The sequence below is a fragment of the Indicator indicator genome, chromosome 32, assembly GCF_027791375.1.
Source record: "Indicator indicator isolate 239-I01 chromosome 32, UM_Iind_1.1, whole genome shotgun sequence".
In the NCBI taxonomy this organism is placed as follows: Eukaryota; Metazoa; Chordata; class Aves; order Piciformes; family Indicatoridae; genus Indicator; species Indicator indicator.
Genome location: NC_072041.1, coordinates 3203690 through 3229164, shown reverse-complemented (window position 1 = coordinate 3229164; position 25475 = coordinate 3203690). Strand labels below are relative to the sequence as shown.

The 25475-nt window shown below is 54.0% G+C and overlaps 1 protein-coding gene across 1 annotated transcript in view; it reads left to right on the top strand.

Moving 5' to 3' along the window:
• The window catches only part of LOC128977545 (tyrosine-protein phosphatase non-receptor type 11-like), a 65391-nt gene that overhangs the window by 17239 nt on the left and 22677 nt on the right, over positions 1 to 25475 (top strand). Inside the window, exon 2 of the mRNA XM_054395110.1 lies at positions 25181 to 25303. Coding sequence (XP_054251085.1) covers positions 25181 to 25303 — 123 coding nt within the window. The remainder of the gene's footprint in view (positions 1 to 25180; positions 25304 to 25475) is intronic.

The window sequence follows — 25475 nt, the reverse complement described above, 5'->3', positions numbered from 1 at the left end:
CCATGCCACCACGTTGCCAGGGCTGTGTTTGTCCATGGGTTGGGGTCTTTTTTTTCTAGGGGGGAGGGGAGGGAGTTGGTTGGTTTCTTTGTTTGTTTGTTCCCTTCTTCCTCCCATCCTTCTGAGGTATTTCCATCAGCCTCCTCTTGAAGCAGTGGTGACTGATTAAAAGTCTAAATATAACCATGGTCCTTCTTTTTTTTTTTTTTTTTCCTCTTTCTCCTCCCCTCCCCTCTCCAATTCTTCATGATGTATCTGGGGGTGGGGGGAGGGGGGAAATAACCCTGGCAAGCCTTCAAAGACAACTTGGACCTGCTAGGGGCTGTATTTTTGTCTTGTCACCCTGCCCAGGGTCCAAAAATAAACCTCCTGATGTGTGGTGGTTTTTTTTTTTTTTTTTAATTCTTTCTTTATTTTTATTTTGGATTAGCTGCTGAGGTTATATAATCCTGCAAGCTGGAGGCTTGCTGGGCTCAGCCAGCCTGCACCTGATGGCTGTGGGCTTGGGCACCACGTGGCAGGCAGAGGGTGGCATGGCATGGCACGGCAGGGGAGGGACAGCACAGCAGGGATCTCCTCTCCTCCTCCTGGCCCTGGTGCCAAGTGGGAAGGAGCCTGGGGAAGCTAGGATGCTGCAGCAGAAGGCTCTGCCCTTACCTTGCTTCCTGATGGATTTCTTTCTTTGAGGTGCTTGGAGAGGAATCTGCTGAATGAGGAAGAGTCTGGGGAGTGGTGAAGGCTCCTTGGTTGGCTGTGTTGCCTTGGGTCTGCTTTGGGGTTTCCTCTGCAGCTGGGGGAAGGGCTCAGGGGTGTTCTACCCTTGGCATCATCCTGGCAAGGAGTTGGTTTGCTCCTAGTTGAGGGGAGACACATCTGTGTTCAGTCCTAGGCTGAGAGGAGTTCAGTCCTAGGCTGAGAGGGAGTTCAGTCCTAGGCTGAGGTTGTTCAGTCCTAGGCTGAGGTTGTTCAGTCCTAGGCTGAGGTTGTTCAGTCCTAGGCTGAGAGGAGTTCAGTCCTAGGCTTAGAGGGAGTTCAGTCCTAGGCTGAGGTTGTTCAGTCCTAGGCTGAGGTTGTTCAGTCCTAGGCTGAGGTTGTTCAGTCCTAGGCTGAGAGGAGTTCAGTCCTAGGCTGAGAGGGAGTTCAGTCCTAGGCTGAGGTTGTTCAGTCCTAGGCTGAGAGGAGTTCAGTCCTAGGCTGAGAGGAGTTCAGTCCTAGGCTGAGAGGAGTTCAGTCCTAGGCTGAGAGGGAGTTCAGTCCTAGGCTGAGAGGGAGTTCAGTCCTAGGCTTAGAGGGAGTTCAGTCCTAGGCTGAGGTTGTTCAGTCCTAGGCTGAGAGGGAGTTCAGTCCTAGGCTGAGAGGGAGTTCAGTCCTAGGCTGAGGTTGTTCAGTCCTAGGCTGAGAGGGAGTTCAGTCCTAGGCTGAGAGGGAGTTCAGTCCTAGGCTGAGAGGGAGTTCAGTCCTAGGCTGAGAGGAGTTCAGTCCTAGGCTTAGAGGGAGTTCAGTCCTAGGCTTAGAGGGAGTTCAGTCCTAGGCTGAGAGGGAGTTCAGTCCTAGGCTGAGAGGGAGTTCAGTCCTAGGCTGAGGTTGTTCAGTCCTAGGCTGAGAGGGAGTTGCTCCCAAAACATCTCTCTGAGGACTGCTGCAGTAGAGTGGCAGCCACACTGCAACCTGCTCTTGCCCCCACCTCTTGCAGGTGGGATTTGAGGCATCTCTGCTGCCTGCCTCAGGGGGTGAGGCAAAGTGTGGGAGAGTGAGAGCAGAGGAAGCTGGGGACTGCTTCACCCTGCAGGGAGTGCTTCACCCTGCAGGGAGTGCTTCACCCTGCAGGGTCTGCTTCACCCTGCAGGGACTGCTTCACCCTGCAGGGAGTGCTTCACCCTGCAGGGAGTGCTTCACCCTGCAGGGACTGCTTCACCCTGCAGGGAGTGCTTCACCCTGCAGGGAGTGCTTCACCCTGCAGGGACTGCTTCACCCTGCAGGGTCTGCTTCACCCTGCAGGGACTGCTTCACCCTGCAGGGACTGCTTCACCCTGCAGGGAGTGCTTAGTTTCACCCTGCAGGGAGTGCTTAGCTTCACCCTGCAGGTCTGCAGGGAAGTGCTGGCAGTGAGGCAAGGGAAGTCCTGTCCTGGGTTGTGAAATTTGCTGATGTCCTTGGTTGTTAGACACCAAGTTCAGCTCTCCCTGGGCACAGCATGGGTTGTTTTGCAGCCTTGGAATGATAACAGAGAGAGAGAGAAGAGAGATGGGAGGTGTTTGCAGTCCTTGGGTGTTGGCTTGAGGTAGCATTTTGGTGACTCCTGTGCTTGCAGGGCTGTAAGGCTCCCAAGTGTGGTGGTACACTCATGTTGAAGCTTGATGGAGCTCTGAGCAACCTGATCTGGTTGGGGATGTCCCTGCTGACTGCAGGGGGGTTGGACTGGATGAGCTTTAAAGGTCCCTTCCAACACAGTGCATCCTGTGGTCCTCTGACTGGGGGTTGTGGTCTTCTTCCTTCCCTGGCTTGCTGAGCAGAGGGAGATCAGTGGTGGCTTGAGGCTTTGTCTGGAGGAGTGGAGTTGTCCTCTAGCTGCAGCCTTTGGTTTGAGGCTGTGTCTGGAGGAGTGGAGTTGTCCTCTAGCTGCAGCCTTTGTCTTGAGGCTGTGTCTGGAGGAGTGGAGTTGTCCTCTAGCTGCAGCCTTTGGTTTGAGGCTGTGTCTGGAGGAGTGGAGTTGTCCTCCCTTGCTGCAGCCTTTGTCTTGAGGCTGTGTCTGGAGGAGTGGAGTTGTCCTCTAGCTGCAGCCTTTGGTTTGAGGCTGTGTCTGGAGGAGTGGAGTTGTCCTCTAGCTGCAGCCTTTGGTTTGAGGCTGTGTCTGGAGGAGTGGAGTTGTCCTCTAGCTGCAGCCTTTGTCTTGAGGCTGTGTCTGGAGGAGTGGAGTTGTCCTCCCTTGCTGCAGCCTTTGTCTTGAGGCTGTGTCTGGAGGAGTGGAGTTGTCCTCCCTTGCTGCAGCCTTTGGCTTCCTGCAGGACTGGGCACACAAATTCTTCATGCCCAGGGCTGGCCTGAGGAGAGGTTTTTTTGTGCCTGGCAGCTTGTCTGCACTCTCCAGTTGTCTCATCTGATCTGATGAAAGATGTCAGCAGGTTGCCCAGGGAGGTGGTGGAAGCCTCATCCCTGGAGGGTTTTGCAGCCAGGCTGGATGTGGCCCTGAGCAACCTGCTCTGGTGTGAGGTCCATGCAGGGGGGTTGGAACTGGCTGAGCCTTGAGGTCCCTTCCAACCCTGACAATTCTCTGATTCTCTCCAGACCTGGGCAGAGAGTCCCAGAATCATTCTGGTTGGAAGAGACCTTTAAGACCTTCAAGTCCAACCATGAGTCCAGCACTACACAGGGACCCTTTGAGATGCTTTGGGCCCTGGGAGGCTGTGCTGAGCTTCCTCAGGGGAGAGCTCTGGGTTCTGTTCTGTGTCAGCTCAGGAAGTGACTGTTTCTCTCCATGCCTGAAGCAGGGGACCAGGCTCTGCCTGGGCTGCTCTCTGTGCTCCCCTCCCCAGGAAAAGCAAGGTCAGAAGGGCTGTGGAGAAAGCCTTCTGCTGGAGGCAGAGCTGTCTTTGGGGTCCAGCAGCAGGTGCTGCTTCAGGTGGGAGGAGCAGGGCAGTGTCCCCCTGCAAGGAGCTGAGAGAGCTGCAGAGAGGGCTCTGAACCCTGCTTTGGAGGACAGAGCAACTGACTCAGAGCCAAAACTCTCTTGAAGCTGAGCTGAGGAAGAGCCAGAAAGCAAGCAGGGATGCAAAGGTGTCTCAGGTCATCAGAGCAGCTGGAAGGCTCCTCCTGAAGGAGCATGGCCAGCCCTGTGCCCAGCAGCAGCAGAGCCCAGGTCTGTAGGGTGGCTGATGGCTGGCTCAGCACTGAGGGTCTCCAGCAGAAACCTCTTTTGCTGCTTTGCAAGGAGGAAGAATTTCTAGGAAGTGATTTTCAGGTTCAGGAGCTCCCTGGGGTGAGGTGTGCCCACCAGGAGCTCCCTGGGGTGAGGTGTGCCCACCAGGGAGCTCCCTGGGGTGAGGTGTGCCCACCAGGAGCTCCCTGGGGTGAGGTGTGCCCACCAGGAGCTCCCTGGGGTGAAGTGTGCCCACCAGGAGCTCCCTGGGGTGAGGTGTGCCCACCAGGAGCTCCCTGGGGTGAGGTGTGCCCACCAGGGAGCTCCCTGGGGTGAGGTGTGCCCACCAGGAGCTCCCTGGGGTGAGGTGTGCCCACCAGGAGCTCCCTGGGGTTAGCTGTGCCCACCAGGGAGCTCCCTGGGCTGCAGCTGTGCCCAGCAGCCTTCCTCTCTCTCTTCCTCAGCTTTGGGTGCCCAGAAGCTGCCAGGCAGATGTCGTCACGTCCCCTGCCTGCCTGGTGGTTACCCTCCCCAGCCCTCTTCTCAACACTCTCTCCACAGCTGCTGGCTTGCTGCTGATAAGAGAAGGAGATGACTTCCTTTTCTTCTCTCCACTCCTACTCCCTTCCACCCTGAGCTGGGCTTTGGTAGCTTTCACCACTTGTCCCTTCTTGGCTTGCAAGCTTCCAAGCTCCACCGCCTCGAGCCACCCTCCCGAAGGATGCTGCAGGCTGGAGGGCTCCTGTGGGGCAGCAAACTGCACTCCACCTCCTAGAGCAAGCTCTTCCCACCCCTCCCAGAGCCCCAAGAACCTCCCTGCGTTTTCAGCTGCCCCTGTGGATTCCCTGCTGGCTTCTTGAGAAGCCTTGGGCAGTGATGGTGAGGTAGGAAATCTGTTCTCTGCCAGCCTGGCTTCTGGTTTGAGCAGAGCTGCTCCTGCTCAGCTCAGGGGAGAAGGCAAAGGGCAGGAGGCATGGAGGACAGCTGGGGAAAGCTGGGCTTGCACTGGAGGCTTCCACTTGTGCTAGAGGAGGATGGGAGCTGGAAGTCAGAGAGCAGCTACCCAAGGTGGGGGTGAGCTGTGGAAGGGTCGTTTGGGTTTTGGGTTTTTCTTTCCAAGTGTTGTGTCCAGTTTTGGGCACTGCAATACAGGAGAGATGTGGAGGGGCTGGAGCCAGGGCAAGGAAGCTGGGGAAAGGTCTGGAGAATGAATCTGGTGAGGAGTGGCTGAAGGAGCTGGGGATGGTTAGTAGGAAAGAGAGGAGGCTGAGGGAAGACCTCCTGGCTCTCTGCAACTACCTGAAAGGAGGCTGTGGGGAGGTTGGTGCTGGGCTCCAAGAGACAGAAAAAGAGGGAATGGCCTCAAGCTGCAGCTGGGGAGGTTCAGACTGGACACTAGGGAAAAATTTTTCCCATCCAGAGTGGTCAGGGATTGGAATGTGCTGCCCAGGGAGGTGGTGGAGTCCCCAGCCCTGGAGGTGGTTTGGATGTGGTGCTTGGGGCTCTGGTTTAGGGGTGAGCCTTGCAGGGCAGGGCTGGGGCTTGGTGATCCTGAGGCTCTTTTCCAAGCTGGCTGTTTGTGTGGTTCTGTGGTGTCAGGGTGGGAACAGTGATGAGCCCCAGGCTGGCAGAGCCTCTGCAGCAGTGACTTCTGGATGATGCACTCCAGGGGGTCCTCCTCTGGCAGGGGGAGGGGAGGGTTGGACTTAGATGGTCCTCAGAAGTCCCTGCACAGATTGCACTGGTTTGGGAGGGACCCTCAAAGCTCACCTTGTCCAAGGTCCACCTCCTCCAGCTGGAGCAGGCTGCCAACCCCTGCCAACCATTGTGTGGGTGATTCACCAGGGCAAACTACCCTGGAGATGCCTCTGCAGCTCCTGGCTGATGGAAGCTTTCTCCTGGTGCTGGCTGCAGCCCTGGGAAGCTGTGTTAAGCAGTTTCATTTGCCTGATGACTCTGCCTGCTGCTAATGTGATTGCTGAGGAGGCTTTTGGTGCTGACTGCAGCCCGGGAGAGGTTGCCCCTGCTGCCAGCAGGATGTGATCTGGTGAGGTTATTAGATTGCAATCTTGTGCTGTGTTCAGAGCTCCTTGCTTATCTGCTGCTGGCTCTAGCTGAGCAGGCTGCCATGCACTGCTGACTTGCTTGTCTGGGCTGTGGCATTTCAAGGTGTGCTGAGTTTTGGAGGGAGGTGGAAATGGCACCAAACTAACAGCAATCTGCAGTCAGAAGGGCAGGGGGTGAAGCAGTGGAGGTTGTGCCTATAAATATCTGTGGCTATAAGTATCTAACCCACCTGGATGCATTCCTGTGCAGACTACCCCAAGGGATCCTGTTCTGGCAGGGGGTTGGACCTGGTGAGCTCTTGAGGTCCCTTCCAACCTCTGACAGACTGTGAGGCTGTGATCTGAGGGGTGGGTGTCAGGATGAAGGTGCCAGGCTCTCTCCTGTGGTGCTCAGTGACAGAACAAGGGACACAAGCTGGAACCCAGGAGGTTCCACCTCAACAGGAGGAGAAACTTCTTCCCTCTGAGGCTGCTGGAGCCCTGGGGCAGGCTGTGCCCAGAGAGGTTGTGGGGTCTCCTTCTCTGGAGGCTTTCCAAACCTGCAGGGGGGTTGGAACTGGATGATCTTCAAGGTCCCTTCCAACCCAGACCATTCTAGGATTGCAGTTGAGGATTCCAACTGCATTTGCTCCCCAGCAAGGCTGTTGGTGGCTTCGAGATGTTTCCCTCCTCAGCTCTCAGCATTCTGTGCTGGGGTAGGGAAGGGAGCCTGAAACCTTCCCTCTGCCTGGCTGGAGGAGTCCACACGGGCAGGAAGCAATCCTGCCTGCTGGAAATGCAGGGAGCACATCCAGGGAGGAGCTGGGCTGTGTCTGGAGCTGTGTTTGAGGCTGTAAAATGGAATGGGATGCGTGTGCAAGTGGCTGTGGCTCCCTGCCACCGGGAGGAACGTGGAGCATGCCTTGGGTGCTCCTTCCTTGCCTCCCTCCCTCCTTGCCTCCCCCCTTCCTTGCCTCCCTCCCTCCTTCCCTCCCTCCCTCCTTCCCTCCCTCCTTCCTTCCCTCCCTCCTTCCTTCCCTCCCTCCCTCCTTCCTTCCCTCCCTCCTTCCTTCCCTCCCTCCCTCCTTCCTTCCCTCCCTCCCTCCTTCCTTCCCTCCCTCCTTCCTTCCCTCCCTCCCTGGGCATGCAGATGCTGTGGGCTGCTCCCCAGCACTCTGCAGGGCTCCCAGGAGTGCAGATTGCTGCAGCCTGTTGGTGGTTTCCATTCCCTTGTGCCTCAAGAGCATCCCAAGGCTTCTGCCTCCTTTCAGTGCTGTTGTCTCGGGGGCTGCACCAGTGACTGATTTCTCCCTTCCTGGTCTCTTCTTTGGGTGTTTTCTGCTTCACTGGGTCATAGCAAAGCAGCTCAAGCAGTGTTTTTCTGCTCCAGGAGGAAGCCAGTCAGTCAGAGAGCAGCTGGGCTTGTTTCAGTGCTTGTTGGGGAGAGGTATTTTTAATGCCTCAACTGCCTGCCAGGTGCTCCTGCAATTGGAGCTCAGACTTGGTTTATGAGGACAAAACCATTTGTGAAACCCAAACCAGTAAACTTCCACGAATTTGAAGGAGTTCAGAAGAGATTTCCCCTGCTATTAGACCTTGTTGGAGGAGAGAGACATGGACCTGCTGGGAGTGGGTCTAAAGATGGCCATAAAGATGATCAGAGGGCCTATGAGGACAGGCTGAAAGAATTGGGGCTGCTCAACCTGGAGAAGGCTCCAGGGAGACCTCAGAGCTGCAGTTCAGTATCTGAAGGAGACCTACAGGAAGGCTGGGGAAGGGCTGATAGGATGAGAGGCAATGGGTTGAGCCTGGAGCAGGGCAGGTCTAGGTTGGCCAGCAGGAGGAAGTTCTGCCCCATGAGAGTGCTGAGACACTGGAGCAGGCTGCCCAGGGGTGTGGGTGAGGCCCTGGGAACAATCCAGATCAGACTTGCTGTGCCCCTGGGCAGCCTGATCTAGCTGGAGGTGTCCCTGCTGGGTGCAGCGGGGTCGGCCAAGATGCCCTGGGAGGGTCCCTTCCATCCTGATGCAATCTGTGACTCTTTGGAGGCCAGCAGAGAAAGCCTTCTCTGAGGTGAGGTTGTGGTGCTCCTGGGGCTGCAGCACCCTCTGAGCAGGAGAGGCTGCTTCAGACATGACTTGGATTCAGAGATTTCCATCAGAACTTATGGAACACTGCAGCTGAAACCCAGACTCCCAGAGACCTTTGGGGCTGATGCCTTCCAAACAGCTTGAGGGGACTTAGCTCCACCTTTTTTTGTGCCTGTGGTGAGGAGAACATGGCTGTAAGCCCTCTTGGCAAGCTGGAAGAGCCCCAGCTGCCAGCTTCCTGCTGGTGCAGGTGTGCACAGCTGGGTGTTGAAATGCAGACTGGCTTGATAAAGCTTGGGTCTGCCTCTCCCCTCCTGTGGCAGCTCAGAAGTGCCAGGCAGAAGTGGTGGCTTTTGCCCAGCAGTTTTCATCCTGTTTCTTGCCTTCTGCCTCACTCTGGCATCTGCTAGACCCCAGGCACTGCAGCTCCCTTCTTACCCATCTCCCTGCTCACCAAGGTCTGCCTGGGTGTGCTGGAAAGGTTCCCAAAGGCCCAGGACTGGTGTCCAACCTCCCTGCAGACTGTTTGAGTTGGTTTCCAGGCTCCCCAGGGCAGGGTAAAGGAGCTCAGGACCACAGGTGAGGAGGTGTTGGAGCACACTGTTGAGGGACCTGCTGAATGTTCTTCCTGGAGTGAGGAAATGTTTGGGATCTGAGTGGGGAGCTGAACACCAAGGGATTAGTGTTTGCTCTGTAAACAAACCCAAACTGTCTCAGCAAGAGCCTCTGTCTGTCCTTGGGCTCCAAACTCCTAGCAAGGTGAGCGGAGACTGCACTTGGAGCAGCTGGGAACTGGCCAGGAATTGCTTTTGCTCCTGAAAGCACTCCTTGGGCATGGGCTTGCTCCTAGCTCAGGAGTCTTTTGCTCGACCCTGGTGGGGCCAGGTCCTTGTGGGATGGATCCCTGTGTGGGATGGATCCCTGTGCGGGATGGATCCCTGTGTGGGATGGATCCTTGTGTGGGGAGGTCCTTTGAGTTTTCCCAAGCTGTTGCTGTAAGGAGCAGAGCTTGAGCAGGAGATGTGTTTGAGTTCTCCCAAGGTGTTGCTCTAAGGAGCAGAGCTTGAGCAGGAGATGTGTTTGAGTTTTCCCAAGGTGTTGCTGTAAGGAGCAGAGCTTGAGCAGGAGATGTGTTTGAGTTTTCCCAAGGTGTTGCTGTAAGGAGCAGAGCTTGAGCAGGAGATGTGTTTGAGTTTTCCCAAGGTGTTGCTGCAAGGAGCAGAGCTTGAGCAGGAGATGTGTTTGAGTTTTCCCAAGGTGTTGCTGTAAGGAGCAGAGCTTGAGCAGGAGATGTGTTTGAGTTTTCCCAAGGTGTTGCTCTAAGGAGCAGAGCTTGAGCAGGAGATGTGTTTGAGTTTTCCCAAGGTGTTGCTCTAAGGAGCAGAGCTTGAGCAGGAGATGTGTTTGAGTTTTCCCAAGGTGTTGCTGTAAGGAGCAGAGCTTGAGCAGGAGATGTGTTTGAGTTCTCCCAAGGTGTTGCTGCAAGGAGCAGAGCTTGAGCAGGAGATGTGTTTGAGTTTTCCCAAGGTGTTGCTGCAAGGAGCAGAGCTTGAGCAGGAGATGTGTTTGAGTTTTCCCAAGGTGTTGCTGTAAGGAGCAGAGCTTGAGCAGGAGATGTGTTTGAGTTTTCCCAAGGTGTTGCTGTAAGGAGCAGAGCTTGAGCAGGAGATGTGTTTGAGTTTCTCCCAAGGTGTTGCTGTAAGGAGCAGAGCTTGAGCAGGAGATGTGTTTGAGTTTTCCCAAGGTGTTGCTGTAAGGAGCAGAGCTTGAGCAGGAGATGTGTTTGAGTTTTCCCAAGGTGTTGCTGCAAGGAGCAGAGCTTGAGCAGGAGATGTGTTTGAGTTTTCCCAAGGTGTTGCTGCAAGGAGCAGAGCTTGAGCAGGAGATGTGTTTGAGTTTTCCCAAGGTGTTGCTGTAAGGAGCAGAGCTTGAGCAGGAGATGTGTTTGAGTTTTCCCAAGGTGTTGCTGCAAGGAGCAGAGCTTGAGCAGGAGATGTGTTTGAGTTTTCCCAAGGTGTTGCTGCAAGGAGCAGAGCTTGAGCAGGAGATGTGTTTGAGTTTTCCCAAGGTGTTGCTGTAAGGAGCAGAGCTTGAGCAGGAGATGTGTTTGAGTTTTCCCAAGGTGTTGCTGTAAGGAGCAGAGCTTGAGCAGGAGATGTGTTTGAGTTTTCCCAAGGTGTTGCTGTAAGGAGCAGAGCTTGAGCAGGAGATGTGTTTGAGTTTTCCCAAGGTGTTGCTGTAAGGAGCAGAGCTTGAGCAGGAGATGTGTTTGAGTTTTCCCAAGGTGTTGCTGTAAGGAGCAGAGCTTGAGCAGGAGATGTGTTTGAGTTTTGCCAAGGTGTTACTGCAAGGAGCAGAGCTTGAGCAGGAGATGTGTTTGAGTTTTCCCAAGGTGTTGCTGTAAGGAGCAGAGCTTGAGCAGGAGATGTGTTTGAGTTCTCCCAAGGTGTTGCTGTAAGGAGCAGAGCTTGAGCAGGAGATGTGTTTGAGTTTTCCCAAGGTGTTGCTGTAAGGAGCAGAGCTTGAGCAGGAGATGTGTTTGAGTTTTCCCAAGGTGTTGCTGCAAGGAGCAGAGCTTGAGCAGGAGATGTGTTTGAGTTCTCCCAAGCTGTTGCTGTAAGGAGCAGAGCTTGAGCAGGAGATGTGTTTGAGTTCTCCCAAGGTGTTACTGCAAGGAGCAGAGCTTGAGCAGGAGATGTGTTTGAGTTTTCCCAAGGTGTTGCTGTAAGGAGCAGAGCTTGAGCAGGAGATGTGTTTGAGTTCTCCCAAGGTGTTACTGCAAGGAGCAGAGCTTGAGCAGGAGATGTGTTTGAGTTTTCCCAAGGTGTTGCTGCAAGGAGCAGAGCTTGAGCAGGAGATGTGTTTGAGTTTTCCCAAGGTGTTGCTGTAAGGAGCAGAGCTTGAGCAGGAGATGTGTTTGAGTTTTCCCAAGGTGTTGCTGTAAGGAGCAGAGCTTGAGCAGGAGATGTGTTTGAGTTTTCCCAAGGTGTTGCTGTAAGGAGCAGAGCTTGAGCAGGAGATGTGTTTGAGTTTTGCCAAGGTGTTGCTGTAAGGAGCAGAGCTTGAGCAGGAGATGTGTTTGAGTTCTCCCAAGGTGTTGCTGTAAGGAGCAGAGCTTGAGCAGGAGATGTGTTTGAGTTTTCCCAAGGTGTTGCTGTAAGGAGCAGAGCTTGAGCAGGAGATGTGTTTGAGTTTCTCCCAAGGTGTTGCTGTAAGGAGCAGAGCTTGAGCAGGAGATGTGTTTGAGTTTTCCCAAGGTGTTGCTGTAAGGAGCAGAGCTTGAGCAGGAGATGTGTTTGAGTTTTCCCAAGGTGTTGCTGTAAGGAGCAGAGCTTGAGCAGGAGATGTGTTTGAGTTTTCCCAAGGTGTTGCTGTAAGGAGCAGAGCTTGAGCAGGAGATGTGTTTGAGTTTTGCCAAGGTGTTGCTGTAAGGAGCAGAGCTTGAGCAGGAGATGTGTTTGAGTTTTGCCAAGGTGTTGCTGTAAGGAGCAGAGCTTGAGCAGGAGATGTGTTTGAGTTTTGCCAAGGTGTTGCTGTAAGGAGCAGAGCTTGAGCAGGAGATGTGTTTGAGTTTTCCCAAGGTGTTGCTCTAAGGAGCAGAGCTTGAGCAGGAGATGTGTTTGAGTTCTCCCAAGGTGTTGCTGTAAGGAGCAGAGCTTGAGCAGGAGATGTGTTTGAGTTCTCCCAAGGTGTTGCTGTAAGGAGCAGAGCTTGAGCAGGAGATGTGTTTGAGTTTTCCCAAGGTGTTGCTGTAAGGAGCAGAGCTTGAGCAGGAGATGTGTTTGAGTTTTCCCAAGGTGTTGCTGCAAGGAGCAGAGCTTGAGCAGGAGATGTGTTTGAGTTTTCCCAAGGTGTTGCTGTAAGGAGCAGAGCTTGAGCAGGAGATGTGTTTGAGTTCTCCCAAGGTGTTGCTGTAAGGAGCAGAGCTTGAGCAGGAGATGTGTTTGAGTTCTCCCAAGGTGTTGCTGTAAGGAGCAGAGCTTGAGCAGGAGATGTGTTTGAGTTTTCCCAAGGTGTTGCTGCAAGGAGCAGAGCTTGAGCAGGAGATGTGTTTGAGTTCTCCCAAGGTGTTGCTGTAAGGAGCAGAGCTTGAGCAGGAGATGTGTTTGAGTTTTCCCAAGGTGTTGCTGTAAGGAGCAGAGCTTGAGCAGGAGATGTGTTTGAGTTTTCCCAAGGTGTTGCTGCAAGGAGCAGAGCTTGAGCAGGAGATGTGTTTGAGTTTTCCCAAGGTGTTGCTGCAAGGAGCAGAGCTTGAGCAGGAGATGTGTTTGAGTTTTCCCAAGGTGTTACTGCAAGGAGCAGAGCTTGAGCAGGAGATGTGTTTGAGTTTTGCCAAGGTGTTGCTGCAAGGAGCAGAGCTTGAGCAGGAGATGTGTTTGAGTTTTGCCAAGGTGTTGCTGTAAGGAGCAGAGCTTGAGCAGGAGATGTGTTTGAGTTTTGCCAAGGTGTTGCTCTAAGGAGCAGAGCTTGAGCAGGAGATGTGTTTGAGTTTTCCCAAGGTGTTGCTGTAAGGAGCAGAGCTTGAGCAGGAGATGTGTTTGAGTTTTGCCAAGGTGTTGCTCTAAGGAGCAGAGCTTGAGCAGGAGATGTGTTTGAGTTTTCCCAAGGTGTTACTGCAAGGAGCAGAGCTTGAGCAGGAGATGTGTTTGAGTTTTGCCAAGGTGTTGCTGCAAGGAGCAGAGCTTGAGCAGGAGATGTGTTTGAGTTTTGCCAAGGTGTTACTGCAAGGAGCAGAGCTTGAGCAGGAGATGTGTTTGAGTTTTGCCAAGGTGTTGCTGTAAGGAGCAGAGCTTGAGCAGGAGATGTGTTTGAGTTTTCCCAAGGTGTTGCTGTAAGGAGCAGAGCTTGAGCAGGAGATGTGTTTGAGTTTTCCCAAGGTGTTGCTGTAAGGAGCAGAGCTTGAGCAGGAGATGTGTTTGAGTTTTCCCAAGGTGTTGCTGTAAGGAGCAGAGCTTGAGCAGGAGATGTGTTTGAGTTTTCCCAAGGTGTTGCTCTAAGGAGCAGAGCTTGAGCAGGAGATGTGTTTGAGTTTTGCCAAGGTGTTGCTGTAAGGAGCAGAGCTTGAGCAGGAGATGTGTTTGAGTTTTGCCAAGGTGTTGCTCTAAGGAGCAGAGCTTGAGCAGGAGATGTGTTTGAGTTTTCCCAAGGTGTTGCTCTAAGGAGCAGAGCTTGAGCAGGAGATGTGTTTGAGTTTTGCCAAGGTGTTGCTCTAAGGAGCAGAGCTTGAGCAGGAGATGTGTTTGAGTTTTCCCAAGGTGTTGCTCTAAGGAGCAGAGCTTGAGCAGGAGATGTGTTTGAGTTTTCCCAAGGTGTTGCTCTAAGGAGCAGAGCTTGAGCAGGAGATGTGTTTGAGTTTTCCCAAGGTGTTGCTGTAAGGAGCAGAGCTTCCAGACCAAGTGCTGCTTGCCAAAGGCTGGACCATGAGTTATGGCAGAGACCTCCAGAATGCCACAGGCAGGGTCCCTTCACAAGCCCCTCACCTACTGCAGCCTCCCAGGGGAGCTGTGGTCCCAGGGGTGCTGCAGGGCAGGCAGCAGCTGCACGTGGCGATGAGGAAGAGGCAGCCACAGGGCTGGCAGGTGCCAGGCTTGTTCCCATCCTTCATGTGCAGCCATGTGAGCATGGAGCACAGCTCAGCCTCACCCTGCTGCCTTGTTGTTTGGTCTGCTCCTGCAGGGCAGCCTGCAAGATGAGGTATTTTTGTGTCCTGGATCTTCATCTTGTCCCTGGCTTCCTTTCCTTGTCACTGCAGAGCCTTTATCTGGGCACTGCAAGAGGTGGTGGTGGAGGAGGAGGTTTTCCCTATCAGTGGCATGGGATGGGCTGTGAGGAAGCCTCTGTGATAGGCAGGTGCTGCCTGAAGATGTGTGCAGGCAGGAGGAGATCAGGCTCAGTTGGGGCCATTTTATCCCTGGAAGTGTTTAAGACCAGGCTGGATGAGGCTTTGAGCAGCCAGGGCTAGTGGGAGCTGTCCCTGCCCCTGGCAGGGAACTGGATTGAGCATTAAGGTCCCTCCTAACCCAAACCCTTCTATGAATCCATGACTGTTGTTCCTGCTCACAGCTGGAGCACAGTGGTCTTGGGTAGTGTGGCTGCAGAGATGGAGGAGGGCATGGTGCAGCTGTGGTGTGTACTGGGGAGAGATGAGGAAAGAGTGAGGTCTGGTTGTGAGGTGGGGAGAGCAACAGTCAGGGTCTGGTTGTGAGGTGGAGAGAGCATCAGTCAGGGTCTGGTTGTGAGGTGGAGAGAGCATCAGTCAGGGTCTGGTTGTGAGGTGGAGAGAGCATCAGTCAGGGTCTGGTTGTGAGGTGGGGAGAGCATCAGTCAGGGTCAGGTTGTGAGGTGGGGAGAGCATCAGTCAGGGTCAGGTTGTGAGGTGGGGAGAGCATCAGTCAGGGTCTGGTTGTGAGGTGGGGAGAGCATCAGTCAGGGTCAGGTTGTGAGGTGGAGAGAGCATCAGTCAGGGTCTGGTTGTGAGGTGGGGAGAGCAACAGTCAGGGTCTGGTTGTGAGGTGGAGAGAGCATCAGTCAGGGTCAGGTTGTGAGGTGGGGAGAGCATCAGTCAGGGTCAGGTTGTGAGGTGGAGAGAGCATCAGTCAGGGTCTGGTTGTGAGGTGCAGAGAGCATCAGTCAGGGTCTGGTTGTGAGGTGCAGAGAGCATCAGTCAGGGTCTGGTTGTGAGGTGCAGAGAGCATCAGTCAGGGTCTGGTTGTGAGGTGCAGAGAGCATCAGTCAGGGTCAGGTTGTGAGGTGGAGAGAGCATCAGTCAGGGTCAGGTTGTGAGGTGCAGAGAGCATCAGTCAGGGTCTGGTTGTGAGGTGGAGAGAGGATCAGTCAGGGTCAGGTTGTGAGGTGCAGAGAGCATCAGTCAGGGTCTGGTTGTGAGGTGCAGAGAGCATCAGTCAGGGTCTGGTTGTGAGGTGGAGAGAGCATCAGTCAGGGTCAGGTTGTGAGGTGGAGAGAGGATCAGTCAGGGTCTGGTTGTGAGGTGCAGAGAGCATCAGTCAGGGTCTGGTTGTGAGGTGCAGAGAGCAACAGTCAGGGTCAGGTTGTGAGGTGGAGAGAGCATCAGTCAGGGTCAGGTTGTGAGGTGGAGAGAGGATCAGTCAGTGTCTGGTTGTGAGGTGCAGAGAGGATCAGTCAGGGTCTGGTTGTGAGGTGGAGAGAGGATCAGTCAGGGTCAGGTTGTGAGGTGGAGAGAGCATCAGTCAGGGTCTGGTTGTGAGGTGGAGAGAGGATCAGTCAGTGTCTGGTTGTGAGGTGCAGAGAGGATCAGTCAGGGTCTGGTTGTGAGGTGGAGAGAGGATCAGTCAGGCTGTGGTTGTGAGGTGCAAAGAGGATCAGTCAGGGTCTGGTTGTGAGGTGCAGAGAGGATCAGTCAGGGTCTGGTTGTGAGGTGCAGAGAGCATCAGTCAGGGTCAGGTTGTGAGGTGCAGAGAGCATCAGTCAGGGTCTGGTTGTGAGGTGGAGAGAGGATCAGTCAGGGTCTGGTTGTGAGGTGGGGAGAGCAACAGTCAGGGTCAGGTTGTGAGGTGGGGAGAGCATCAGTCAGGGTCAGGTTGTGAGGTGCAGAGAGCATCAGTCAGGGTCTGGTTGTGAGGTGGAGAGAGCATCAGTCAGGGTCAGGTTGTGAGGTGGAGAGAGGATCAGTCAGGGTCTGGTTGTGAGGTGGAGAGAGCATCAGTCAGGGTCAGGTTGTGAGGTGGAGAGAGGATCAGTCAGGGTCTGGTTGTGAGGTGGAGAGAGCATCAGTCAGGGTCAGGTTGTGAGGTGCAGAGAGCATCAGTCAGGGTCAGGTTGTGAGGTGCAGAGAGGATCAGTCAGGGTCAGGTTGTGAGGTGGAGAGAAGATCAGTCAGGGTCTGGTTGTGAGGTGCAGAGAGGATCAGTCAGGGTCTGGTTGTGAGGTGCAGAGAGGATCAGTCAGGGTCTGGTTGTGAGGTGGAGAGAGGATCAGTCAGGGTCAGGTTGTGAGGTGCAGAGAGCATCAGTCAGGGTCAGGTTGTGAGGTGCAGAGAGGATCAGTCAGGGTCTGGTTGTGAGGTGCAGAGAGCATCAGTCAGGGTCAGGTTGTGAGGTGCAGAGAACATCAGAACCCCATTTGCTGGAGGATGTGAGAGGGCCTGGCTGTGCTGCTCCTGGGAGGGGGCTGGGTGGCTCAGAAGGTGAAGGAAGGAGGGCATCATGGGGAAAGTAGAGGATGTGCCAGTGGCAAGCCTGGGCTCGAGTAATTGAGATCCAGGACCGAATCATAGGGAGTAGATGAGAGCAGAACCTGGCATGTGTCAGGGAGCTAGGACAGATATGCATTTATATTAATTAACAGTTAATGCCAAGTGAGGCTCCAGAGCTGGGAAATGGAAGCTGTCTGCTCCAGCTCCCTGCCAGGAGGGTGTTGCCTGCTCCTGGTTTTGAGCTCCTGGGGTGCTTCTGCTGCTCTTTCTGTGGCTGTTGTACGTGCACTCTGCTCGTCCTGCTTCAGCAGAAGCCACCCTCTCCGCCATGATGGCAGCTGGGGACTGTCCAGCCACCTTCTCCCAAGGGCTCCAAGGACAGGGCTGAAACTGGAGTTAAATGCCAGAGTCATAAAACTGATCCATAGAATCCTAGAATGGTTTGGGTTTGGAGGGACCTTAAAGCTCATCCCCTTCCAACTCCCCCCTTCCCCTGCCACGGGCAGGGACACCTCCCACTAGCCAAGGGTGCTCAAAGCCTCCTCCAGCCTGGTCCTAAACACTTCCAGGGATGAGGTGGCCAGAGCTGAGCCTGATCTCCCCCTGCCTCTGCTCTTAGCCAGGCAGTCAGAAGCCACTGCTAATCCCTAGCTTAAACCCCTTTGCTCTGAGTGAAACCACTCTGCCCAGAGCACTGCAAGGGACATCTTTGGAGAAGCTGTTTCTGAAGAGCTGTGTGAAGGCATTGCTGAGGCAGTGTTTGAGTTTGAAACCCAGAGGTGGGTGGTGAGCTCCAGCCTGTGACACAGAGGAGCATTGGGTGCTCTGCTGCTCACAGCCCAAAGCTGCTTTGCTCTTCCTGAAGGTCACCATCCAGCAGGCTGAGATGTAGGCTGAGGTTTCCACTGCTGCAGCCAAGGCTGTTCACACCCACTCAGTGCAAGTACCAGTGGTGTGTTTTCTTCTGCTCTGCCCTGGTGAGGTCACTTCTGAAGCATTGTGTCCAGTTCTGGGCTCCCCAGATCAAGAGAGGCAGGAAACTACTGGAGAGAGTCCAGCAGAGGCTACAAAGCTGCTGAGGGGCCTGGAGCATCTCTGTGAGGAGCAAAGGCTGAGAGCCCTGGGGCTGAGAGCCTGCAGAAGAGCAGCCCCAGAGGGGAGCTGAGCAATGCTCAGCAAGAGCTGAAGGGTGGGGGGCAAGAGGCTGGGGCCAGGCTCTTGTCTTGCCCAGGGACAGGGGCACAAACTGCAACCCAGGAGGTCTCACTTGAACTTGATGAAAAAATTCTTGACTTTGAGGATGCTGGAGCCCTGGAGCAGGCTGTGCCCAGAGAGGTTGTGGAGTCTTTTCTGGAGAGCTTCAAAGACTTGTCTGGGGCACTGTGATTGTGGGCAAGCTGCTGTGGGTGCCCTTATTTAGCAACTTGCTGTGGGCTTTAGCTGAGGGTCAGTGTTTTAGCCTCTGGCTTTGTGACATCAAAGCAATCATAGCATCACCAATCAGAGAACTGTTTCAGTTGGAAACCTCTAAGATGGAGTCCAACCATCAACCCAGCACCACCATGGCCATCCAAACACATCCCAGACATATCTCCATGGGTTTTGAACACATCTCACAGTCCAGGTCACAGCTGCTTCTCTGTTCTCCAAGCCAGGACCCTGACTCGTGGCTTCTCTTCCTCCATTCCAGAGATCTCTTGCAGGATTAGGAGAGCAGCATCCACTCAGCCCAGAAGTTTGCATCTACCTAAGGACTGAGGACCTCACAGGGAGTTAATTGCTTCTTGGACTGTCTCAGCCTCACTCCTGCTTCAGCTCTGCTGTGAGAGCTCAGCTGGGCTGCATCCTTTGCTGTTCAGGACTGAGGGGAGTGTCTCTAAGTGCCACCAGCACAACCTGATGGATCTTTAGATTCTCTGTAAGTGTCTGGATCCTTTTAGCAGCTCTGAAGATTGCTCCTTAGAACCATAGAATGCACTGGCTTGGGAGAGACCTTTAAAGCTCATCCAGTCCAAGCCCCTTGCAGTCAGCAGGGACATCCCCAACCTGGAGGAGGTTGCTCAAGCATCGAGCCCATCATCCTCTTATCTACTGAGTAGGAAACTTAGTCCTGCAGGGTGCTGCATGGCCCCAGGTCAGGTCTGCTCTGATGAGTCAGCCTGTCTGTCTCTCTGCTAGAAGAAGCTTCAGTTGTTTATTTGCTTGGCTGCTTGCAGGGGCAGGGTCCACATCCTGCCCTTCCTTCACCAGGGTGGGCGACGTGGTGGCGCTGGCTGCGGAACCAGCTCTGAGTTGGCACTGGGGACACTGAGCCTTGCTCCTGGCTGGTGGCAAGAGGCTGTAGCACAGCAAAAGGGCAGTCTGGTGGCAGTTGGTCCTCCCCTCCCCCCTCTTCCAGTTTCTTGAACCCCCTGAGCCTGCTGGGCTGGAGCCTGTGTGGAACCCAAGAGTGCTAACCACACACAGCGAGCGTAGGCAGTGCCTCTTGGGCCACATTTGCTTTGATCCTCTCCAAACCTAACAAAAGAGAACTTTCACCACACCACAAATGCTCCAAATCCTCTTCCTGATGTTGGGCTAAATTGGCACCATGGGGGCTGCAATAGATGTGCCCCTTGGGGGCTGGATTCTCTCCAGGGAATGCCCCCAAAATGAGGGTGGTGAAACCCTGGGTTAAATGCTTCTCCTCAGCCCTCTGGCAATGGCTTTCAAGCCTTCAGTGGTGGCTCTGCTTGTCAGATGTGCAGTGTTCTGGGGCAGACATCCTGTGTCTGCTGGTCTGTGAGCCTCAGCAGCTAGGGCACTCACTCAGCAGCTTTCTCTTCTGTTCAAAAAATGCATGTTGGACCTTCTCAGGGCTGTGTCAGAGAAGGGAAGAAGGTGGTGATGAGGAAGAGCTTCCATCTCCTTTGAGACCTCACTTAGCAGCTTCCTTGTCTACCTGTGGGTTAAAGCATCACTAAACAGTTCAGGTTGGAAGGGATCTTCAAAGCTCATCCATTCCACCCCCCCCCTGTAGTCAGCAGGGACATCCCCAGCTAGAGCAGGTCACTCAGAGCCCCAAACAACCTGACCTGGGATGGTTCCAGGGATGGAGCTCTCCTTTGGGACCTCACTGAGGAACTTTCTTGTTTACCTGGAGGTTAAAGCATCATAGAGTCATAGAATGGTTTGGCTTGGAAGGGATCTTTAAAGCTCATCTAGTCCAACCCCCAGCACTTAGCAGGGATATCCCCAACCAGTTCAGTGCTCCAAACAGCCTGACCTGGAATGATTCCAGGGATGGGGCTTCTACCACCTCTCTGGGCAAGCTGGGCCAGGGTCTCACCACTCTCAGTGTACAAAATTTCTTCCTCACCTCCAAGTCTGAATTTCCCTCTTTGAGTTTAAAGCCATCACCCTTTTGGCCCCAGCCCAGCTCTGTAAGCATCAGCTGGGAGCTGGATCCCTCCATGAAACCTCAGACAGTCATTTCCTAGCATTCATCAGCTGATGATCAGGATTCTGTCCCCCCTGCTTCCCTGATGCCACATTCAGTGGCTTCCCAATCATTTCAGAAGCATCATTCCAGGTATGGTGCCTTTTATCTGTGGGATGTCTGCTGGAGCTGTTTAGAATTCCAGGATTCCCAGCTGGGCTTTGCTTTATAGGTTTCTGAGGGGGTAGTGGTGTGGCTCAACTATTTGTTCTTGTTTTATCCCAGGACCAGGAGCACAAGGATGCATTCCAGCAGAAGAAAGCATTCCTGCTCCTGTTGGGGAGGAAATGACTAACACTGTATGGGAACAAGGACTCCTCAGTAATTAAAGAGAAATTAGTGGACAGCTTTTAGCACAGAGAAAGGTTTCCTATTTTTAGAGCTACTGCTGCAGCAATGCTTCCACCCAGGGGGCTGTTTTGAAGCCAGAGGTCCCCATCTTTATCTACCTGGGCCACCACCATGGCTTTTCTTGGTCCCCACAGAGTCAGGAAGGGTCTGCAGCAGTTGCATCAGCCAGGGCTGATGGGAGTGTGTGGGTGGAGGATGAGTGACATCTATCTAAGGAAGGATCTTGCACCTTCCCCACAAGCAAGGAGGTGTTGAAGGCACACCATAGTGCTGACCACCACCCCCATGCCATCCCTCACTCATCCTGCCTTGCTCCAAATGAGGTTTCTGGGGTTCTTGTGGCTGTGAGACCTTTCTGCTGCTGACCATGCTGAGCTCTGCTGCACTGCTCAGCCTGGCCAGAACTCCACGCAGAATGCAGCAGGCTGGAAGGGACTCTCAAAGGGCATCTTGTCCAAGCCCCCTGCACTCAGCAGGGACATCTCCAACTGGATCAGGCTGCCCAGGGGCACACCAAGTCCGGTGTTGAATGTCTCCAGGGATGGGACCTCAACCACCTCCCTGGGCAACCTGTGCCAGTATTTCCCCACCCTCACTGTGCAGAACTTCCTCCTGCTGCCCAACCTAAATCTGCCCTGCTCCATTCAAACCATTGCCTCTCATCTTATCCCCCCAGGCCCTTCTAGACAGTCCCTCCCCAGCATTTCTGTAGGATCCTTTCAGATACTGAAATGCAGCTCTAAGGTCTCCCAGAACCTTCTCTTCTCCAGGCTGAACAGCACCAACTCCCTCAGCCTGCCCCCATAGGAGAGGTTTTCCAGCCTTCTGATCATCTCTGTGGCCTCCTCTGGACCCACTCCATCAGGTTAAAGTTGGCTGCCCCAGAACTGGACCCAGTACTCCAGGTGAGGTCCTCTCCCACCACCCAGGGTCCTTCCCAGCAGCCCAAGCTCTTTCCTTCTGCTAGTCTGTGTTGGGGTCTTTGCACCTCCTGCAGATCTATCCTGTTTCTGTTTACTTTAATCCTTTTTGTTTTTTTTTCTGTGTAGCTGTGGTTCCTGAAAGGCTCTTGAGGGAGGGCTTTTTAATTTCAGTTTGATCAGGGCAGTTTAATCTCAATTTGATCACCAGGTGGATTGAAGGATGGGAGGGAGCTGTGCTCCTCTGCAGGAGAGCAGGATTGCCTGGAGCAGGCAGTCTGTGGTTACACAGAGTGGAGGAGATGAAAAGTTGTTCAGACTCCTCACTCTTACTCCAAGCAGCTTTCCAGAGCTGCTGCACAAAGCACCAACAATTCACCTGCCTGGCCTCCTGCACAGAGATGCTCCTCCTCTGCTGCCATCATGGTGGGATATCAAGAAATGGATAATTTTCTACCACCACCCTCCCCCCCTGCTGGAAGAGTGGTCAGGGGTTGGAACAGGCTGCCCAGGGAGGTGGTGGAGTCCCCATCCCTGGAGGGGTTCAAAAACTTGTGGATGTGGCACTTTGGGGCATGGTTTAATGGCCATGGTGGTGTTGGGTTGCTGGTTGGACTTGGATGGTCTTGGAGAGCTTTATCCAGCCTTAATGATTCCATGACTCTATGCTGTGATCTAGTTTGGATCTTTATGTGCTTGCTTTCCCTGATTTCCAGAATGGTTTGGGTTGGAAAAGGCCTTTGAGGCCATCAGTGTTGGCCTCTTCTCCCAAGTGACTAACATCAGGACAAGAGGGAAGAACCTCAAGCTGCACCAAGGGAGGTTCAGGCTGGAGATTAGGAACAACTTCTTTGCTGCAGGAGTGGTCAGGGATTGGAACAGGCTGCCCAGGGAGGTGGTGGAGTCACCGTCCCTGGAGGGGCTCAAGAAATGTGTGGCCATGGCACCTGGGGACATAATTGAATGGCCATGGAGGTGCTGGGTGGAAGCTTGGACTTGATCTTTGGTGTCTTTTCCAGCCTTAATGATTCTATGAGCAAGTCCCATCCAGCCTCTAACCTTACCAAGCCTGGTGCTCAACCATGTCCCTCAGCACCACATCTCTACCTCTTTGAAACACTTCCAGGGATGAGGATTCAACCACCCCCCTGGGCAGCCTGGGCCAGGCTTTGACAGCCTCCAGTTTAACATTGCAGGTCTGAGAGTCCAAAAGGTCTGGCTTGAAACCCCAGGGTCACCTGCAAGTGGGTGATGCTTTTTCCTCTAGCACCCAGCTAGAGCTGTGGGCCTCTGGGAGGGCTGGCTGCAGGTTTTGGTGTTGCCATGTAGCAGGAGATGTGTGGGTTGGTGTTTTCTTCTTGCCTGCTCTGTTGTGGGTTGAGTTTTGCTTACCAACAAAGGTACCCCAGAGTGAACCATAACGAAAAACCAGCTCTGGAGATGCTGTCTGCAGGTACAGCTTCTTCCAGGGCAGCAAACAAGCTCCACTGAGAGGAACACTTCAGGCTCTGTGGGGGCTGTGGCAGTTGTGCCTTCAGCCAGAGGATGAAGCAGCAGAGAGCTGTGGAGCAGGCAGGTTCTTGGTGTGGACTGAGGAGGATGAGGCAACCTTCACAAACCAGAGAGCCTTCATAGACTCAGAAAATGGTTTGGGTTGGAAGGGATCTTGAAGATTATCTAGATCCAAATCCCTTGCCATGGGCAGGGACACCTCCCACCAGCCCAGGTTGCTCATAGACCTCATCCAGCCTGACCTTGAACACCTCCAGGGAGGGGGCAGCCACAGCCTCCCTGGGCACAACCTGTTCCAATCTCACCCACCCTCACTCTGAAGACTTCCTTCCTAATCTCCAGTCTCAATCTGCCCTCCTCAAGCTTCAATCCATTCCCTCTCATCCTTTCATTTCAAGTCCTCACCAAAAGTCCCTCCCCAGCTGTCCTGCAGCCCCCTTTCAGGTGGCTCCAATCCCACTCTTTTACTGGAGATGTTCCCTTAGGATTTTCCTGATGTGTGCTGTGCCTGGCAGTGCTCTGCTGGGTTTGTTGCTGTTAGGCACTCAGTGGAAACCTGAAGTGTGGCCTCTGGCAGCTTTTCCCCGTCCCCAGGCTCCATTAAGCTCCATTAAGAGCTTTCATTCCTAGGCCAGGAGCAGTTCAGTGCAGACCCTGCAGGGAGTGGATTTGGGAAAGGTTGTCAGCCCTGTGAAGGCAGGGATAGGCTGGGATTCCTGTTTGCCATCTGTTTCCATGACCCTCCCCTCCTCCAGATTTCAAGGAACCTTAATCCAAACTGTTTGGCTTGTGGTGGGAAGGAGGAAATCCCAAAGTGGGGAGGAGCTGGTGGCGCTTCTTGACCTTTTCTCTGTGTACCTCAGAGACAAACACACTCCAGTGTCTGGGCGTGTGTAGGCTTAGTCTTTGGTCTGTGTAGGCTTAGTCTTTGGCCTTTGCAGGTTTAGTCTCTGGCCTTTGCAGGCTCAGTCTTCAGGCTCTGTGTGCTGTAGGTTGAGCCTTTGGGTGCGTTTCCTCCCGCAGGCGCTCAGCGAGGTGCTGGGTGACGCAGTTCCCTGCAGTGGTTGAGAGCCCCTTGGGGAGCCCAACCAAGCCTTGGCTCATCTGGCCCACAGGCAGCTGTCTGCAAGCCATGATGTGCAAGAAAGATGAATAAATGTTTCCAGCTCTGCCCCTCTTGAGAAACCACATTTCAGTTGGCTTGGCAAGCAGAGCGTGGCAGGTCGGAGTGGTTGGGTTCGGAGCTCCTTCCACCTCTGAACTCACTCTTGTCAGGCTTGGGGCACATCTCCTCCTCCTGGCTCCTGAAAAGTGAGGTGATGGAGCCCTGCAGGGATTCACAGGTTGCATCAGGGTGGAAGGGAACCCTCAAAGGGCATCTTGTCCAACCCCTCCCTGAACCCAGCAAGGATATCTCCAATTAGATCAGGCTGCCCAGGGCCACACCAAGGCTGGTCTTGATTGTTTCCAGGAACAGGACCTCAACCACAGGCCTGGGCAGCCTGCTCCAGTGTCTCACCACCCTCATTGTCCAGAACTTCCTTCTGATGGCCAACCTAAATCTGCCCTGCTCCAGTTTCAAACCATTGCCTCCCATCCTATCCCCACAGCCCCTCCCTCCCCAGCCCTCCTGTAGGTCCCCTTCAGATATCGAACTGCAGCTCTAAGGTCTCCCTGGAGCCTTCTCCAGGCTGAACAGCTCCAATTCTTTCAGCTTGTCCCCATAGCAGAGGTTCTCCAGCCCTCTGATCATCTTTGTGGACTCTTCTGGACCCACTCCAGCAAATCTATGTCTCTCTTGTGCTGGGGGGGTCCCATGGCTGGACACAGCACTGCAGGTGAGGTCTCAGCAGAGCAGAGCAGCAGAATCTCCTCTCAGGAACTGTCTCCTGCAGCATGACCTAACCCTGAGCAATACTTTCAGAACCAAGTGACTTTGGGGTGCTCTGTGTGTGACTTGTGAGGTTGCTCCAAGGGGGCTGGCCTTCAGCAGGTGGATTCTCAGTGGCTTCTGAAGCCCAGAGCCATGAAGCTGGGAGCCACGTGGGAGGTCAGCAGCCTGCTGTGAGTACTGAGGAGCTGTGACAGCCTGGGGAAGCAGCAGTTCTTGCCATTCCATTAAGAGAATGCCATCAAGACTGATAGCAGAGATTAGAGATGAGGTCAGCAGATGGCTCAATGGCACTTGACAGATGAAGACTACCTTGCAGGAGCAGACAATATGATGAAACATTTCCCCCCTTAGGGTGAGCTGTCTCTCCTTCCCCTCTCTGCTCTGTCCTGTTAGCCATGGACACCACCTGCTCTGCTGATCATCCCCTGGGCTGCTGCTTCCCAGGCCAGGCACTGGTTTTGTGTGGAGAGCTTTGCTTTTGACACAGCAGTTGTGGTCATTTTTCTCCTTGTTTTCACTTGGTCTGGGGAGAACAAAGTCCTTTGGGAAAGAGACCTCTCTGGGAAGACTTTCTCCAGGCTATCATCTGAATTGAGAGGTTTCTGCAGTGATGCACTGAGTGGGAAGAGACCTCCTAAAGTCATCTACTCCAACCCCCTTGCAGTCAGCAGGGACATCCCCTGCTAGATCAGGTTGCTCAGAGCCACATCAAGCCTGACCTTGAATGTCTCCAGGTCAGCTGCTAGGTAGGACTGGGGCTCTGTGCCTGCCTTGCAGGCCAGAAGATAGTGCTGAGGAAGGCAATCCCAGCAGGCTGAGGCTGATCTCTGTTGTTTCACATCTCACATTTGCACTCTGCAGGTGGTTTCATCCCAACATCAGTGGAATTGAGGCAGAGAAGCTGCTCCTGACCAGAGGTGTCCATGGCAGCTTTCTGGCAAGACCCAGTAAGAGCAACCCAGGAGACTTCACTCTGTCTGTCAGGTAAGCAGACAGCAGCAGAGGGGTGGAAGAAGCCTGGAACTCTCCAGCACTCCCTGCCCTGATGAACAGCTGTGCAGGAGATGAGGTGCTGGGCAGAGGGGACCTCTCTGTGGTGCCAGCTGAAGTAATACAAGAGTGGTCAGGCACTGGAACAGGCTGCCCAGGGAGGTGG